The sequence below is a fragment of the Cyprinodon tularosa genome, unplaced genomic scaffold (genome assembly GCF_016077235.1).
Source record: "Cyprinodon tularosa strain WSP-4 unplaced genomic scaffold, ASM1607723v1 ctg19, whole genome shotgun sequence".
Classification (NCBI taxonomy): domain Eukaryota; kingdom Metazoa; phylum Chordata; class Actinopteri; order Cyprinodontiformes; family Cyprinodontidae; genus Cyprinodon; species Cyprinodon tularosa.
Window position 1 is genome coordinate 3,182,646 of NW_024038678.1, and position 19,613 is coordinate 3,202,258.

Sequence of the window (19,613 nt, forward strand, 5' to 3'; positions counted from 1 at the left end):
TCTGTTTATCAGGTGTATACAGACTACTTAATTGAAAGTGTCATAAACTTTATTACTCAAACTAAATGACATGATTAGCTGATAACCCTTAAACAGAATAAATATCCAAGAGTACTACCACATTGTGGATGATAATTGTTACATGTGAGGTTTTACAGATTCAGGTAGGCCAACAAAGCCTACTTGCTATCCTCCATTCTTATAATGGGTCTCTATCATACCTACAACACTTCTGTCTGTTCTGATGCTGATTTTGACCAATGTCAATGGAAAAACTAAGAGTAGGATGGTTTGGAGCTTGTTTATCAACAGTTTATTGCAGACTGCATGAAGAACAGGCCTTAAAAAATACCCTGCCCAGCAAGGCCCTGTGGTATTCCACATTACTTCACATTTAATGGCAAAGTATGGTAATGAATGTCAAAATGTTTGAAGATATTTTCACTGTACCGGCTAGAAAAAAGAAAAACCATTGGAAAAAACCAGAAGAGTCCTAATGCTTTCTAGGTTTAATGGGTTGTACTATGGAGTTTGATTCAAAAATACTTACTATTTGAAAGCTTCATGAACTTTATTACTCAAATTAAATCACATGATTAGCGCTTCACCCTTAATCATATGAAAATGTCCAGGAATACATCTACATTGCAGACAATAATTGTTACATGTTTTCTAAGCCAAAACAAGGCATTGTTTTGGTCCACTCTATAAAGCCTCAAACTCAACACTAATTGTGACATTTTGAATTGAAAAAGCTTTCTGGATAGGAAGCAAAACATCTTCAAACTCAGAAACAAAGTCCAGTGGATTGTTTTTTTACTTTTTTGGAATGACTATGACCTGATCACTAGCACAACAAGGAATTGAATTATGTTTTATGCATTACATAGACATTGTTAACCATTTTTTGGGGGGGCCATGCAAGTAGTTAGTTGTTTTTTTTTTGAATCAGCGAATTTTAAAATAATAAAACGAATTAAATTTGGTGCTTTTATTTCATATTGTGATATTACCAATACGTTTTTTTTTGACAGACTGTGGTAACTATATTTCACAACTCTGCCGCTCCAAAGCGTTAATGTATTCATGCATTCACTGTCTATAAAAGCAACTTATTAACCCAACTTTGGATGTTTTCCCCTTTTATTGCTTTTATAAATTCAAATACTACCAATATTTATTTTTTTAACTACAAAATATTTTTTTCCCAAAAATAAACAAAAAACGCTATGTCATGTTAAAGTCAAACAGATTTTTACAAAGTATTGTCAAAAGGAATGTTGTAGTAACATGATTAGATAAATATTTACCATCTTTGAGTTTATATATAGTAGATGCACCTTTGTCCACTATCACAGCTCTGGATCTGTGTGGATACTTGCCAATACGATTTGTATACTTTTTATGACAGTGTAACTGTCATTCTGGTCCCAACTTCTCATATATATAGATATAGACAGATAGACAGACAGACAGACAGACAGACAGACAGACAGACAGACAGACAGACAGATAGATAGATAGATAGATAGATAGATAGATAGATAGATAGATAGATAGATAGATAGATACATAGATAGATAGATAGATAGATAGATAGATAGATAGATAGATAGATAGATAGATAGATAGATAGATAGATAGATAGATAGATAGATAGATAGATAGATAGATAGATAGATAGATATGCTGCTTTTAGATATAATTCTTGATGGAGAATGCACTCATGATGATTGCTCCACAAATGTTTCACAAATTCACATCCTGGAGAATAAGGAAGTTGTGTAATAGATTCTAAAGCCCATTTTGAACTATTGAAGACAGCAGTCTAGAGAAGTAACGATAGATGTCGCTATAATACAAGCTAATACGACTTTAAGATGTATGTAGATGTATTTAGATTTAATCCAAAACTACCATAAGTGAAAAAAATACATCTGCCTGTCTGTTTGTCTACCTGTCTGTTAGCCTAGTCATGTGCAAATTAGAAAGCAGATTAACAACACATAAACGTCGTTTATTTATTTATCTCTGCTCTCGGGATCATCACTGCTGTCTCCTCTGTTCATCTCAATGGGCCTTAGAATCACCGTTTATGCGTCTCCTGCATCAAAACAATGGGTTTTAAGACCCTCACTTTTTTATGTAGCTCAGCCTAAAATAAAACTGAAGCTGAATGTTTTTTTTTTATTTCTTTTTATTTATGTTTCACGGAGTTGCTATTTAGTGTAACAGTTGTTTTTGTCCACTAGAGGGTGCTCCTGCGATTGGTACAATAATCTCAATGTATTTATTCTTCATTTAATGGTATTAATAACCATACGGTTTTATAAAGGTAATGTTGAAAATAATAAATATATATCGATAATCGACTGTTTCTGTCACGGATAAAAGGGGTGTAATGATTTAAGATACACAATGATTCATTGTAAATAAATAAGGAAAAGCAATAAAAGCAACATATCATTTGAGTTAGTGATAATATAACAGCATATTTCAAAACAGTTTTTATGAAGGTGGCCAGGAATTAACCAATGAACACTGACCGAAAGTGGATAGGCTCCAGAACCTCAGGGTCAGGCCAAAGATAAGACTAACTATACTTTCCTACAGCCTTTGCTAACAAATAGACCCATATATTTAAACATCTGTGCTTTCTGGATAAAAGGTATAGTGGATAACAATTCTTTCAGGTTTGGGTTCTGGGGCAAACATATTTTCCATTGTCATTCCTTATCTACTTTTATTGATAATCATCCTGCATAAAATTTATAAAATTGAGTAATTTACAAGTACAAATATATACATAAATTTATCATTTAATGCGTTTTTATTGAAATAGTTATCTATGATTTCACTGCAGACTCCTAGATGATTTGCAGAGACACATAATTTTCTCTTTACCCCATGAAACACACAATCTAGTTCTGAAAAGAGCATGAATTCTGTACTTATCATCTTTAATGTTACTATATTGATGTGTATAATTAACCACAGTGTTTTTGCTGTCAAGAAAATATGAATACATGAAAAAATAGTAAGTAATACATGAAAAAATTAAAATGAATATTGCACTTGAGAGCATTACTGCTGCCACCATCTGTTTTAGAGGGAAAAAAATGGTAGGGGTGGCCACAGGGGTGGATAATGATTGGCTAAGGGTGGCCATGGCCACCTCTGGTCCCCCATCTAGCTCCACCCCTGCAAAACAGTTTTACAAAAGTCGAGTAATGTATACATATAATATTAAAGCTGTTGGCAAAGATTTTTTTAAAAAAAGTGAAGGAATCATAATATAATTTCTGCTTTAATTGAGAGACTTTATTGCCCCGTTGACTTTATCATTTTGTTTCCCATGCTCTCTGGTACTTTTATCATTTACAAGCATTAACTAAGTAAAGGCAACCCTAAGGGAATATGGTAGATTGACTATATTAAATGCATCTATGGGATATGACAGAAGAAGTACTGTCCACTATCTTAGCCCACTAAAATGTCATTAGTGACCTTCACCAGTGCTGTTTCAGAGTCATGATGCGCTTTTTGAGGCACAGCATTACCGTGTAAATTCACTAACTTATTTAAGTGCTTTTTATTAGAATATTGTTCTTGTCACAGTTACTGGTATATTTTTCCATGATACCATCAATGTTTTCTATGACCACTTCTTTGAAAATAGAATGTTCACTCTTCCTGTAAAATCTAATTTGTAGCTTTTCTTTTGTTTTTTAATTATTCAGATCTAAAGACTTGTTTGACCAAAGAAGAAGTTTGGTTTATGTGGATTTCTTCAAATATTTTTGGATCATTATTGTTATAAAACCCCAGCAATGAATTAAGTGCTCTTATGATTCGTGTTATTTCTTCCATTATTAACATTGATGTAAACATTTAAAAACAAAAAAATATTAAAGCTATTATACTAAAAATTTTGCTCTGAACAGTGCAACACAGATAGGAAGCTATCAAAATATACCTTGAATCTTGAAGAGGATGAATTACTCTTCCTCCTTTGCGTGTTTTCCTCCTCAATTGTTTCATCTTCTTCTAAATCCATAGGTCTAACATTCAGATGAGAATAAAATCAAATAAATCTTGTTAAAAGTTCGACCTTTATAATAGTACAGCAAATCATATAGGACATCTAAAAATTCCACATAAGATTTTGACCTTTGTTGTCCCTGAAATGTCCTGTGAATACATCTTGAAAATCTTCCTGTTTTTTGTGTAAGAATAACCTGTTTGGTCGTTATTTATTACAAACTTGATATTAATCAAGTAATTTTATATTTTTTACCATCAAAAAAGTTTTCTTGCATGCCTTTCATTTGCATACAGAAAGGCAGTGGTGGATATAGTGCCTAAAATTGCTCTTGAGTAAGAATAGCACTACTTTGACATTTAGTAACAGTGAAAGTAAAAAGTTACCATCCTAAAAAGTACTCAGGAGTAAAAACATGTATTGTTTAATAAAAATAACTGATTTCATATTTAATAATGATATAATCATAAAGATGAAAATACATACACCAGTAAATATTTTGGCATATAAAACAAAAACTTGCACTATGGAACCTGTTCACAGCTTTTGGGAGGCAAGAAGTGGCTTTAACAAACCAGTTTATAGTGGTGCATAATACCATATAGGCTGACATGTCTACCTTTAATACTTTAATCTTTTGCTTTAATCCTATTTTATGAGTGAAATAAACCTCCTATCAGAAAATGTATTTCTTCTAGGTGTGAGGACCAAACCTCCCAGATTAGAAAGCTCCTCCACAGGACAACTTGATGGGCTTGGAGTGTTTGAGAATTGATGCAGAATTTGAAGGTCATAGGCTGACCTCAGGTAGTACACGACTTCCTGTTTTGCAGAGTATGTCTCCTCTGGCTCTTCCTCAAAAGTGAAAAAGTCCATCACTAGTAGGCTAGCAGTTAAAGTGGGGCGCAGTCTTACACTTACTCAACCCTATCTGTGTCTCTTAGCCATTTGAATTTATGATTACAAGGAGCTGCAAGGAGGGTATCTTTGTCATCCAACCCAACAGCAAACAAGTAAAATAATAAAAGCATTTTCCAAATAAACAGAATTAATTGATAACTAAATTAGGCTCCAAAGTTCCTTTCAGTCAGATAAGAAAGCCCTGGAACCCAACCATGTAAGCATTTAACAGTTTGTGATTTGACATTAAAAGGTAATAATAGGAGGAAAAGCGAAGTGACTTGTTTATGTTGCACAGGGGAAAATATGATTGTGTTTTTCTTTTAGATTTTTTTTTTTGTTTATGCTTTGCATGTTTGGATTTTTTTGACAATCCAAACGCACTGGAAAGTTGGTTGTCTCACCCCGAAATCCTCTGTAACTGCCTGCGCAAGGCAAAGCTACAGGCTCCATTGTTGCTCCTGTCCTGCTCTGCTCCGACTTCCTCGGGGCTCGAGGAGAGCATGCGCGATAAACTCATAGGAGCAAAACATGCGGAAATGAACGCTTAATTTAATATGACATATTAAAAAAATCCCCATCAGAATCCAGCATATGTGCAGTTTCTACCTAAATATATTCTTATTGTTGAGAATTTTTCTAACAAGGACAACTAGGATCATGCATGGTTTTTATGAGCTATATTTGTTCTCTACTTCCAAAATCAGCATCTTTTCATCCATGCCTGCGATAAGAAGTTTCTTTTGAAGTTATTATTCGCTCTTGGAAGTTGCTGTGACTGGATGAAACTTTGATGAAATTCGATTAAACTTTTAAGCCTCTCGAATTAAATAAATATTTTGATTGAGATGAGAAATTTGCTTCCTGATATGTTGAAGTACCAATAGTTTGCATCCAATCATTTAATTAAACAAGCTAAATTTCTTTGGAAATATATAAGAATTATGCTCTAATTTATAGTTACTGATCTGTCATTACTATATTTCAATTTGACAACCCTGATCTTCTCGATGTTCTTTTTCCTGTTTTGTGTGATAGCCGGACCGGAGAGGAGCAAAAAATAGCTTGGCTCTGTATTTTGATGGTGAAGGGCGATATTGGTCACATTGGTCACATTAACTCAACTTTAAATGCTAAACACTTCACCAATGTTCTTCCCATGTAGAAGTTACTCATATTTATTATCATTATTTTCTTTTATTATGGAAAGACATATTCCTGGCCAAATGGGAAAGCATTGTCAGATGTAAAACATCTTACAAACAGACTAAAAAAAACTTTTCATTATACCTGTCCTACTTTAAAGAATGAGATCTTTCATGTCCTCGTGTTTTTGTAAAAAGAGTCTTATTTCTTACGAAACAGTCAGACATTCAAAAGTAACAAAGAAAAGCTGATCAATTGCCCTATTTTCTACCTCTAGAAAAGGGCTGTGAAAGCAGATTCAATTACTATACCTTAAAGGAAATGTTTTAACAGATTCTCCTGGGTGCCTCAACTGTCTAATGAAATCATTGCAATGCTTCCTGCTAATGTCATTCAAAGTTCCTCCCTGGATCAGCAAATCTCCACACCACCTGATTTATTTTTAATGATATTACTCCCTCGGTCGGCTGTGTCATGGTAATAATCAGGGTGCTACAGCTGCCTCTAGATCACATTAGCCAGGCTTAATATTGACAGTGCTAGGCCCAAACAACAATGAGGCTACAGGCATAGAGAGCTTAAGAAAAGCTAGCCAGTGGGCAAAGGAGGTGCAGACCAGGGATGGTTGAGTTCCCTGTGCCCTGGAGGACTAGTACAATCATTAAGTATTATTTTTTTAAATATATTTTTCTGTTGTGCTTTGAATTCACAAATACCAAATCCAAATCCCACCTGATCTTAAGACATCAAATACTAACTGTTGGGGTAATAGGAGGGGCTATGAAACTTGTGACAGCCTTATTTTTTTCTCTAGATGCTGAGACCTGCCAAGACAGCTGCACCTTGTGTATCTCCTCTGTGGAGACACATTTGGCTCTGAGGTAACTGGTCTGCAGGGATATCTTTGCAGCCAGATTGTAAAAGAGCCCATGGAGGAAAAAATATCTATTAAAAAATTAGTATATAGATATTTTTTTCTTTTTCGTTTTTATCATTGTGTTAATGAATTGGTTTTATTGTTTGGGAAATCTGTTGATTTTTCAAAATGTTTTGATATAAATTTTATATTTTTATATACACATGCTGTAAAACAAAATCAGTTGATGTTAATTACTGTAGGATGTTTGTTCCATTCAACAAATGTATTTTTTTTAGGCTTCTCGCTTTGGTCTATTTGCATAATGGTCACAGTGGGATTCAGATTAGGCCACTTGTGGGATGCTTGCACCTGATCACAGATACACTGTTGTTCACTGCCAGTCAAACCTTTAATGTTTATTGTCCTCTCAGTACTGATAACCTGCATTTGTCCTGTATAGATTGTTCATACTCAGCAAGATGTCTCAGAGTTGTAAAGTTATCCCCTCAACCCAAATTTTCTTTTAGGACATAAGTAGGTTTGTGTGAGGGGGCCCTCAGATTAGCGTCGTTGATTAGTGGTTGGGTGTAATCCTTTCAGACCCTCTCTTTCCAAAACACCCCAGGGATATATCTGTGTCCCACAGGACCAGTAGCGTGGCAGATGGATCCTCCTCCCTCCCCCCTTCCTTTGCCCCCTTCAGCCGCAAACCAAAAAAAACTGTGTTGATGTCCTGGGATGGAGGTTGTAAAGTATCCTGAATATGAAACCACAGGCACCTTTGTTTAATGGCTCTCTCCCCACTTAGTGAGAATTGCCCCTGGGCCTGCTTCCCATTCTACAGCCAGATTTCTGCTCAACTGGAATGTTTTCCAAACCCATTAGCTCGAACAGAGAAGAATAAATGTCAAGCAATCTACTCTTATTGGGGAGATGAAATGCTGCTAGATCTTATCAAAATTCACTATGGGATCCATGAGAGTTATTCTATTGACATAACAGTTTAACAGACATGAAATAACACACATATAATAGGATGGTCTTGGATCAAACAGCACAATGAGACTGGTCTGATATCAGATATAGGAAACAAGACACTTCTCTGTAAAGTGTCACAGAAGTGTATGATTCTATTCTGTAGCTTAACCCACTGATCAAAGTATCATTCAATATGTATTTTGCCTATGGCTTATATGTTCATGGTTTGCAGCACTATGTTGCAGCTGGTTGTTTTAATAAATGTTACAAATGTAGAGCTGTATCTTTAATGCTCTTTAAAGAGGCTTTTTAATTTAAAATATTTTTAAAATAGCCTTTTTATTTGACCGCTTACAACTAAAGTATCGATTGATGAGCAGACCGACACCTCAATAGTTTAGCACCGATGCATCTATAAGCCTGTTGCATATTTTTCTGAATTTATTTTGTGTCAGAATTTCCCCCATTGTTCAGCGGATGTAACATCAATGGGTCTAAGCAAACAATCAAAGGGGTTCATTTAACATGGTTTTTGTGGCGACCCGCATCCAGCTCTACTTAGACACTACTGGCAACATGAGGTAAGGTCAAAAAACATTTAAAAAACAAAAAAACGTTGTCAACTACGAGCCCAAGAACAAGCAGAAGAGTGCTGCACTTCTATGTTTTGGTCACAGGTGGTAGTATCCTTAGAACACTCTGTAATGCTTCTTTAAGCTCATATTGAATGCACTGTGAGGTGCAAGATTAGCGATATGCATCTGGAACTAGTGGTGGATGGATGAATCCGAAATATGGATAAGCAAGTCGGTATCAGCATCAGGATTGATATTGATACTAAATGCCGTCGGAATCGATGCCTTAGTTTCAGATTTACTGTTGTTCACTGCTGGTCTTTGGTCTAAAGGTAACTGCCAGGTCACTACTGTCAGACTTGCAATTCTGCTTCAGAGAGAAACCGGGGACAGGCCCCAAGTTAGGCTTTTTAGTATTATTAGAATTACTGACACTATATTATTTTATTGTTTTTCAACATTTTATCACAAAATATATTTTGATAGAATTTCCTTTCAAGATCAAATGTTTTGCATGTAAGAAAAATGTGCATTAAGTGTGACAAAGTAGTCAGATAAACATTGTCCAGCATCTGTCCACAGTTTTATAATAATTCCAGAAAAGCTCAAAAATATCAAAAAGGTTAAAAATATTTTGATATAGGCCTACTGTATAATTCTTAAACTTTAAAAAAGTAATTATTGATGTTTTCACTTTTGTTACATGAAAAAATCAAAACAAAAAAACAAAGAAAGTTCTTCTCAAATTGTTATAATTCTATAGTGGTATGGCGTGATTTGTTCAATACTAATCTTATTAATCTTATTTTCTTAATTTAAAATATAGGTCCCTAGAAGTTGGAATTTTACAAAAAAAGTTTTATTGATCTATTTTTAGGTTCCTCCAGAAGCATGAACATAAAGCATTCATAATTTAGGTTGGTGTAAAAATCCCAGATCCAAGTCATCACTGCATAAACTGATGTATTGATTTGTGTTCAGTTTGTCATCTAGTACTGCTTTAGCTTACATGAATAATTGCAAAGACTTGCTTGCCATCAAAATTTTAATTTAAGAATAAAATATTACAAGTATTAGTTTGCTGTGTGAAAATGCGCATGCACAAGTCATCAGACCTTTCAGCCTCTGACTTTTGTTCCTCACATACTAACATGTAAGTAAAGTAATAAAATAACTTGAAAACCATGTGTTCAGATTATGTGACAAAAACATCTGGTTTACAAAGAGAACATTTATTTGGCAATGATACAATTTTATCACTGCAGCCTCGCCCATGCACCCCCCCAATGTCTTAGCACGCCAACTCCTCACACAAATCCAGGGTCCTTTTATGATCATTGCAGGGGGCTCAGCTTTCAGGAGCAGGCCAAAGTGCATGTGTGCAGACCAGAGCTTTAATTCCTATTGTGTTGTCTTGATGTGAGTGTGTCTGTGCTTTGGCAAAAGAGACAGGGGGAGACAGAGATGAAGAAAAGGGACAGAAACAAGGACCCATCTGTCAGCATAGTGCATGAATCCCTCCCAATCCGCTCTTAGTCCCCGGGGACACGAGTGCGACACAACTCACTTGTGGCAGTTTTTTTCTTTGTCAAGGATAATGTTTATTCCTATAAGGAGCAACTATATCAGTAAATTGCGTTTGAAAAACTTGTTTCATCGTGCAAACCTTCACAGAAAATGACAAACAATAAAATCATGTGGATTCTTATCTACTTTTTATTCTGGCCAGAAATGTATAAATCCTTAGGTATGGCAAAACTCATACAAGCCTGTTTGACTCGTCATATTCATCTCTTCTGGTTATCTGTGTTACCCACTAAATTTAGAGCAGGCTGCTTTCCCTTTTTCATCACTTAATTATTTGGGAAACCGGTGGGGAATGTGGGGAGGCACTGATTCCACATGCAGGCTGCAGGTGCGTGGAGGCAGTTCTGACGCTCATATAAACTGGGGACCCCAGAGCTCAGATTATTAGTTGGAACTACACTCCCTAATACGCTCCTCTCTCTGTCAATCCACGTGCCTCCATGACCAGTGCTCTGTCCAGAGACCGTTGGGTGGATAAATCCTGTATCAGCACCAGCTTTAATCAGAGGCGGGTGACGCCAGCGCATCTAGGCAGAAATGATGCTAAGATGCGCGCTCTCTGCATTCTACCATCTGCTAGAGCCTGTTTAATCAATGTTTTGATGTCATTAAGTCACCTAACCATATTTTAGGTATCCGTGAAAACTTTTTGGACGCTCAAAAACAAGTTTTTCCTCCTCTGAAGTTCAGTCCTGAGCGCAGCTGTGCGCAGTCGCGCGCACAATGGGATCAATGGGGGCCTGAGGTTGTGGGGTGGGGTGGGGGGAGCACGTGCAGCTCGCGAGACTCCGGTTGTCAGTGGCCAGATATGACAATGGCCTCCTACTGCGCGGCGGGTCGCCACGCACGAGACTGGCGGGCTTTTATTATCTCCGGCATTTGTGGTCCGAACTGTGCAAAGGCTTTGTTTGTGCTTTTGTTTTGCTCATTTTTTATAAGTGTTTGTTTGGATTTTGTCTTTTTTTAAGCTTGACAAAAAAAAAAGAATGATGTAAAACTAATTAAGATACAACTATCAAACTCAGTATAAACATAAAACTATGTAAAACCAGGTAATTTAAACATGACTAAATAAAAGTACTGATAGAAGTGAGCTGTATCCACATCCCAGCCTTCGTGTGAGGGCCAAATATGAATTTTGTTTACACTCCATGGACACTGACAATCTGGTGTTTGCATTGCATTTTCTAAATACAACCAATGTCAGAAAGTCAACTTAGGTTCCCCAATGCAGGTTTTGGCTGGGTAATGGGGGTTCCAAGAAAAAATGTCTGAATTGCACAACAAAACTGACAATATGGGTCAGGGTTGGCAATTTAAATGGTGGTATTATGTAACCAGTGGACCATCCCATTGGGGCCCATTTTTCAGCCCATTTCCTCTCCATATAGATGCCATATGCTGGCAGGGATCTGTTATAATTCCTTTGGTCAATTTTTGCACCAGAACCTTTAGGATAATAATTTGTGCTTATGTATTTATATCTGACATTTAAGTTAAGTTTTAATTGAAATTAATATTTCGATAAATATTGAGGAAAAGAGTTGTCACCTCTTAGAAAACTGTGTTCCCATCTATTCTGGTTCTGCTTTCATTTTGGGAATACTTATATACTTATATAATATCACATATGATATTTGAATAAACAGAACAGAAATCAAGAATATGTTGGATACATACAAACATCACTTCAAATTAATTCAGAGGCCCTTTCACAAAGCAGGTTTAACAAACTCAGACTCAAATCCTTAACTCTGAATTGTAGACTAAGGATGCAAAATGAGTTTTCGGTTTTACAAAGGCTTCCATGAGTTTGTTTAATCGACTCTCAGTAGGTTCACACAGAGTTGAACAAGTGCGTAACATGTATGAAAAGCCATTATCAGTGGAACACTGATTCGACAAGTCCCCATGAATACAGGCAACAGGAAGTACCTATTTCACACCACTGGACCTAGAGATTTTAATGCAGAAATAAAAAAAGAAATACTGTAGGAGAATGTGTTTCAAAGACAGACATCAGCGTTATAGCTGCAAAGGAGAGAGAGATAGCGTTGGAGAAGATTGCTGCTCGAGTTAATACTAGGTTTATATGAAGTCCATTATAACAGGCCATATTAACATTTATTAAAAGCCCTCTCCTCTCTGTTGTTCTATTTGTATAGCACTAAAATATAAAAGTTAGAATTCAAAAAGAAAAAACTAGAAAACTTTACACATTTTAAGTGGCTATTTCGACATCTATCATATCGACTGGAAATGTATTTATGAAATCTGAAATACATTTCTTTCTGATAAAAATAATGCAAATTATGACCAGTAATAATAGAAATATAGAGATCTGCAAGTGTGAGGACAGATGCAGTTGTGTATGTATATGATGGACTTTTGGGTAAAATGGTAGCGCTCATACAGAAAATCTTCTAAATATGACAGGACATCCATCTGTGGTCTGAGAACCCTCTTCCTATAAATATTTAAAGTTAATAATGTCCATGTTCTCAAGAGAAGGCAGAAAAAATGAAAAAGACGAAGGCAAAGATGATTTGTTAACTAGTAGCAAAATGTAATTTTGCAGTATTGATTTTAGTTTGATATAGTTAAGATATATGTAATAAATAGTATTTTAATATTAGTCCAAAATATTGTGCAGTGGTCTACTGGACAGCCTTGTGGAAAAAAACAAACAAAAAACAATTGTTTAAGTCTGCTTAACCAGAGGAAAGCATGATACTAACAGTGATCTGAATGGCCTGGGTTGTTCCGGATGTCCATGGCCCATTCTAGAAGAGAAGGCTCAGGTAGATCTCCTCTAAGTGGGGGAGTATGCGACGAATGATGCAGATGTTTCTTCTTTGATGCAGTGAAGCTGGCACATCAAAGTGTATCAGACTGATCTCTGTTGTGCAGTGGTTTAAGTATTTCTGCAGAGTTGGAGGGAGTTTGTTCCTCCTCCTGTTTCTCAGACAGAGAAAAAGTGGCTGGGCTTTTTTAATTATGCAGATGGTGTTCAGATCCAACTCAACTTAGAGTTTGTGACCCGCTCCTTTACTTTTAGATGCTAAAGCCTGAGAAGAGCATGGTCCTAAACTTGATAAAGTCAATCATATAAGCAAAAAAAAAAAAAACTTTTTCATGTTGAACTTGAAGCAATTGTCACTGTACCATCTGTCTGTCTCTCTGTCCATCCCTAACTTTCTGAACAGCTTTTTGTTTAACTACTGCTGTCTTTTTTTTCCTTCTTCAGAAAAGATTTTTTTAGAATCTGTATATTCCAGGCAAAGATTAGTATCAGTTTATTATAGTATCCCCAAAATTCGATGGGATCTGCAGCCTTTATGAAGTACCTGCATCTCTATTATTAAGTTAATTGATTCAATAATCTGATTGTCCTCCAGGGCAGAATGTGACGCCAACAATGGAAGAAAACAATTGAAATACACACACACCTGCTCATCACGCACCAAGCTGTCATAATCACTTAAATGTGCAGAGAAGAAGGAGCGTCTCACAACAGTGAGTTTAACAAAGTGGAAAATTCCTAATCCAACCGACTAATGACAAGACGAACAGTCAATTAGGATGACGCAGTTTAATCACAGTATAACAAAACCGAAAAGCTGAGCAGTTGTTCATATTCTGAATAAAAAAATCTTTTGAGAATCCAACACAATTCAACATAGAGACCTATCCCTACTGAATTGGTAAATAATGAGGAAATTATGAAGTTAAGCAATTAGCTCGAATTAAAGTCACCTATGTTAAAAAATAAAAAGTTGATAAGTGCATGTGGTATAATTAGCAAGATTTGCAGATGGACAGGTTTATTTTACACATGTGTGTAAAACTGCAGAAATGTGGAGATATGCCACAGTTATTTTGTTCTCGACAGGAATTAGTTTAGCTCAGTTTATTTAGCACAAAACTGTTTAAGAAAAAACAAGTACTTTATTTAATTCTCTAATAAATAATAATAAAAAATAATAAAGAAATGTATTTTAGAACGAAGGAAAGCAAGCAAGAAACACTTTAAGAAGATATCTGTAGATGCACAGGAAAACATTTTGAGTGAGGAAACACACTGCCATTCTGCTGACATATTATGTGTTGTATTTGTGTCAGGTGGTGGATTCTAAACTTCTATCAATTAAAGCTTGTATTAGACATGCATCAATCAAAATCTATTTCTAACCTGAAAGGCGCGTCAAAGACAATCTTTGCAAAATACGCCATCGGATTAATTTGTTATTCTAGAAACTGTCACCCCCTGACTGTTTTGGGACCCCTTGATTTATAAATAAAGGGCTACAAATGCGTCCAGGAGCGCGCCCCTCCTTGTTCTCCAAACACCCAGTCACGAGAGCGCCACGCGCTTCTGGGATGAGATTGTTGGTGGGTGGGACAGAAGAGGGTGGGGCGAACTCAGCTAAAGCCAAAATACATCAGCCTCAACGTGTCATTTTGAGTTGAAAGTTACAAGCATGTTCATAGCTGTTTGACTTTGGGACACTGGCGGATGAGCGTGGAGAAAAAAAATCCACAACTACTCTGGATTTATTACCCGAATTTCTGAAAGATTCTTGCTTATTTCTTCATTGCTACATCCAAACAGGTGAGTGACATTTGTTTAAGGTTATAAAGCATAAGGTTTAAATAATAGATATTGATTTTTCTTTCTATTTGCCAAATTTGATCCGCGAGATAAATATTTATAAATGTATTGTATTTAAAAATCAACTTAAAAGCCAAAAAGAATAAAATGGAAGATTCAATTTACATTTTATAACCTTAATTCATATCAAATACCCCGCATTACAAGACAAAATATCAATTTAGTTTGCAGAAAGGTATAGTTAAAAACATGGGCGTAGGTTTGCATAGGGACCATAGGGACATGTCCCTACCAAAATTTTGAACCGACCTAATTGTCCCTACCAATAATTGGATGTGAGCAACATGTTTATAATTTACAGCTGTAGTTATAGCAGCAGATGCTTCTTTTCCTCTCGCTGCTCCTCTGCCTGGTCTCTCCTGTCCTTTTCAATTAGCAGCGCTTGGAACTGTGCTGCGCTGTTTAACTCCACTCTCATTGGTTGTTCTGCCTTAAGTTCCGCCTTCTCTCTCTCTGATTGGCTGTTTTCTAGTCCGCGTGTGCGTGGAGCACAAAATAGAAAATGTATTCACACTAGAATGCAGCGGTTACTACAATTAATATTAGGCTACAAAACTAGTCCCAATAAAAAAAAAAAATGAATATCATGTACACTAAAAAACAAAAACCTTTTTTTTTTCTTTTATAAAACGAAATATTCTGAGTCAGCCAGGAGTTCTGAAGACTGCTGGAAAAATGGGCAAATAAAGGCTGTAAGCCATCAACATTTCTGATTCTTAGCCACAGCCAACTAAAAAAGAAAATGTGAGGGTTTCCTTTTTACCGATATTTAGTTGATATTACTGTTTTCATTTTTTTGTTTTTTTGTTTTTATTTTTACAATTTTGATATAATAACTGATCTAAGTGGGTTGCTCTGTGGGGAAAGGCACATTTTACATTTATATTAATGTATGTTTTAAAGTCTCTATTCTCCAGTTAATGATCAATCACTTACTAAATTAGTTGATGATAATTGAAATAATCAATTAATACGATTCATTTTTTTCAGCCCCAGATGAAATACATGAAATGTGCTACACAGAGTAACTACAGCCCAGATGTTCAATTTTTATAGTGAAGTTAATATTTTAATGAATGTATTATTTTGCTTGATACAGAGAGAGAATAGTAGGTACAAATATTAGAGTGGGGTTTAACTCTGCACAATTCTATATCTTCAAAAGAAAATACTGTATTTACCTTCTCTCTTAGTCGTTCAAATGAAACCATTTTCAAAGTGGAAAACAGTCCTAATTCCACATTCATCAGAGCCGGTGATACTTCAAACATTGATAAACAGCATCTAATGAGTGTAGAGCTTATAACATTTTTATTAATGGAGCAAAATGTTGCTTTTCTCTTTTAACAATGAATTCCTCTTATCAGTACGGATGCTCACATCGAGCATAAAAAAGGGCATGCATATTGCATAGCACCAATGACACCAGACCAATAGTGTCCCTACCAAAGTTCAAATCAAACCTACGCCCTTGGTTAAAAATCCTGTCGTTTAACAAAACCAACATTTCTTTCCGACAGAGTCGGGACAAAGTCACAAACGGGAGGGTAATCTGCCCCAGTTTCGGGCATTAATGCGCAGTAATTAGGGCAGTTTGCTGCAAAAACAACATTTTCTGTCCTTAATCTTTATGCCCGAATTAATAACAAGGCCTCAATCTAAATATAAATATTTAATGAGCATGAACAGTTTAGTGTGAAAGTTTTTTTTCTTTTAATGATAACACGTGTAAACCTACAATCGAAGAGAATATATGTTGTTTGCCTTATTATAAAGCCTGAGTATCTGCATTTTTTGTTGAGTTGTATGCTCCCAATTTAATCTTTGAGCTCTAAGTAAATCCCGTTGTGTCCCAGTTTGATTGCGTCTCTGGAGAGAGCAAAGCAGTGGGAATAACAAATAAAAAACAAAACAAAAAAAGCAATATACCGGTAGACCTATATATATATTCAAATATACTGAATGACATGTAGCATTTTAACAGTAGAATGATTTTTTTAAATGCAAATGACAAAAGCAAAGTCCATTATTGAACACTGTGAGCTGTCCACACAGCGGTGCTGAAAATACACGCAGCCCCAGAATGTGTTGGCCAGAAGAGGGCCACTGATAGTGACTGGGGTCTAAGGGGGGCTACCAAAACTTTTTTGTTATTTTTTATATAGATGTCACACTACAAAAATAACACCAAGATAAATATTGCAACTGAAACATTTAAACATATTAACATCTAAAGCCTTTTCATTCTTCACCGTATACTGCAGAGCACCTATATGCGACATATTATACACATTAACCTTATGCAAATTTGTTAAGAGTTTTTACATTTACATATATCAAACAGCTGCACAGGTAGTAACCTATTCTCTCTACTTTTTCAGATAAGGATGATGAATAAACACTTTGGGAAAAGTGGGAATGTGAGTGAGCTGGTCAGCTCCCTCAGCTGGCTTGAGGAGGATGGCAGCTCCCAGGATGGAGATGAAAGTCCAGAGATGAAGAGTCATCACCACGGCCTGGCTCTGGGAGGTCAGATTCACTCCTGCGGAGAACTGGGCAGTGAGGATATGGAGGAAGAAGAGGAGGAGGATGATGAAGAGGAGATGGGGCTTAATGGAGAAAATTGCCCCAAAAGGAGAGGTCCCAAGAAGAAGAAGATGACCAAAGCTAGGCAGGAGAGGTTTCGTGCCCGAAGGATCAAAGCCAATGCAAGGGAGCGCTCTCGAATGCATGGGCTCAACAACGCTTTGGATAACCTGCGCAGAGTGATGCCCTGCTACTCCAAAACTCAGAAACTATCAAAGATTGAGACTCTGCGGCTAGCACGCAACTACATCTGGGCTCTTTCTGAGGTGCTCGAGAATGGTCAGTCCACAGAGAGCCATGGGTTTGTGGAGATGTTGTGCAAAGGTCTGTCTCAGCCCACAAGTAACCTCGTAGCTGGCTGCCTGCAGCTTTGGCCCACCCCTCTTAATATGAGCAAGCTTGAGGACAAATGTGGAAGTCAAGTAGTAGGTGACCGAGTGGCTGGACATCCACTCAGCTACCCATCCCCAGGACTTCCCAGCCCACCATATGGCTCCCTTGAAGCATCCCACCTTCTTCAAATGAAGGGGTTCAAAGTGCCTGTATATGACAACCCCTCCCCTAACGAGTGCAGCAGTAGCACCCCTCCATACGACGGGCCTCTCACTCCCCCCCTCAGCATCAGTAGTAACTTTGCCTTGAAGCAGGAGCCATCTCCACAGGAATCAGAAAGGAACTACACATCCCACCCTGGTCACCATGCCCACTACCTCTCAGCTCACCATTTCCCCACTACCACAGCTGGCAGTCTATCAGGGGGAGTCCAAGCTCACCCAAACTTTCAGGCTTCACGTTATGAGCTGCCCCTGGATTTGGCCTTTGAGTCTTTCACTCCCTCTCACTTGGTCACCTCTCAGATGGGAACGATCTAGGATCAAATAAAACCAGGAAGTGACTGGTCAGAAACTGACCACAGAAGTGGAGCTGCCAATCTAAGCTGAGAGGGAAAGACTTTTCATTTCAACTCAATCTACCTGATGCAAACATGCACCCATATTTTTTCCTTTTATTTATTCTTTTGTCTGATTGATGCTTAAATTCTAATTTCTGAATGTTAACTCTGTAGTTAGGAAAGAGTAAAACTGGCCAAAACTTTACTCAGGCAATAGTAAAGTACAATTAGAGCTTAAGTTTGAACTCAAGACCTCTGAGAACAAATTGATCCAATATTTATCCAGTTAAATTCATGCACTAAAAACTACAGTCTTGAGTTTTAAGAAAACAACTATTTATATGTATTTATTATTTATTTTGATAGCATCTTGTCCTTTTTTTATATTTCTCTCTGCACAGTTTATGTGTCACTGTCTTCATGGTTTGTTGCCATCCACTGGTAGCTGTACTGTGCTTAAGATATTTAATTTAAGTTCTTTCAGGTACTTAACCATTTTTATGTTGCCATTTCTGTCATATGTGATGTTAATATTTTGCTGTTTCGCACTTACTGAAATAAATATTCTTATATTATATGCTAATTCCATAGTAACACTGTGTGATATGAATTTTTGATGCCTATAATTGTCCAAAAATGCTTTTTTCCAGAAACATCAGTTTCTGTTACAGTGAGTTTTCAACAGTAGCAGAATTTTATCATTTTCACACTGAAAATGTCAAACAAATAGGTTTTAGAAATGTGTTTACCTTTAGACCCTATTTAGCAGGTTCTTAAGAAAACATACCCTTGCAAATTATTTGTACACCACATTGAGTCTCTGATGTTACAGTAAAAATCCTAAACCACTTTTAAAAATGTTATTTGATAGACTAAGTAGACGTGAAGGAGTTCATGACTGTTACAACAAAAACATGTTAAACTATGTTTTCATTGTTTTTATAAAATTCTAATTACAATTACAAATTACAATTCTAAGAGGTGTAAAATGCCTTTGTATCCTATTTCACTGAATCAACACTGCCGAAGGAGGATGTTTTGCTGCAGCTATAGCTTTAGGCCTTGTGGGTTAATTTTCTGTTAGCTTCAATCATTCGGAGACAAAACTTTCTGCTGTTCCTTAGTGTGAAAACAGCTGAAGAACAAAAAGACTGAAAGATATCTGTGAACATCAACAATAAAATCATGGTATGGAACTGAACATGGCTTTGATTTAGACATTGATAGGGCCATTGTAAATCTTTTAAAATAATCTATATTTAATTCCATCTTTTGGCCATCAGTTCTGAGCAGCTTCCCCGTCTGTGCCAGATCATCTACATACCATGATTCTGCTATCACCGTGTTACACAGTGGTAGTGATTTTTTCAAGGTAA

General features: G+C 36.4%; 1 protein-coding gene across 1 annotated transcript; it reads left to right on the forward strand.

Annotated features, from left to right (window-relative positions):
- Nucleotides 1-14,536: 14,536 nt before the first annotated feature.
- On the forward strand, nt 14,537-18,825 carry neurod4 (neuronal differentiation 4). The gene is made up of 2 exons (XM_038283145.1): nt 14,537-14,699; nt 17,141-18,825. The coding sequence occupies exon 2, from the start codon at nt 17,147-17,149 to the stop codon at nt 18,215-18,217; it is 1,071 nt and encodes a 356-aa protein (XP_038139073.1). The 5' UTR covers nt 14,537-14,699; nt 17,141-17,146; the 3' UTR covers nt 18,218-18,825.
- The last annotated feature ends 788 nt before the right edge of the window (nt 18,826-19,613 follow it).

Bases quoted from the DNA above. Each gene is read 5' to 3' on its own strand.
- neurod4 (XM_038283145.1), top strand. From the start codon at position 17,147: ATGATGAATAAACACTTTGGGAAAAGTGGGAATGTGAGTGAGCTGGTC.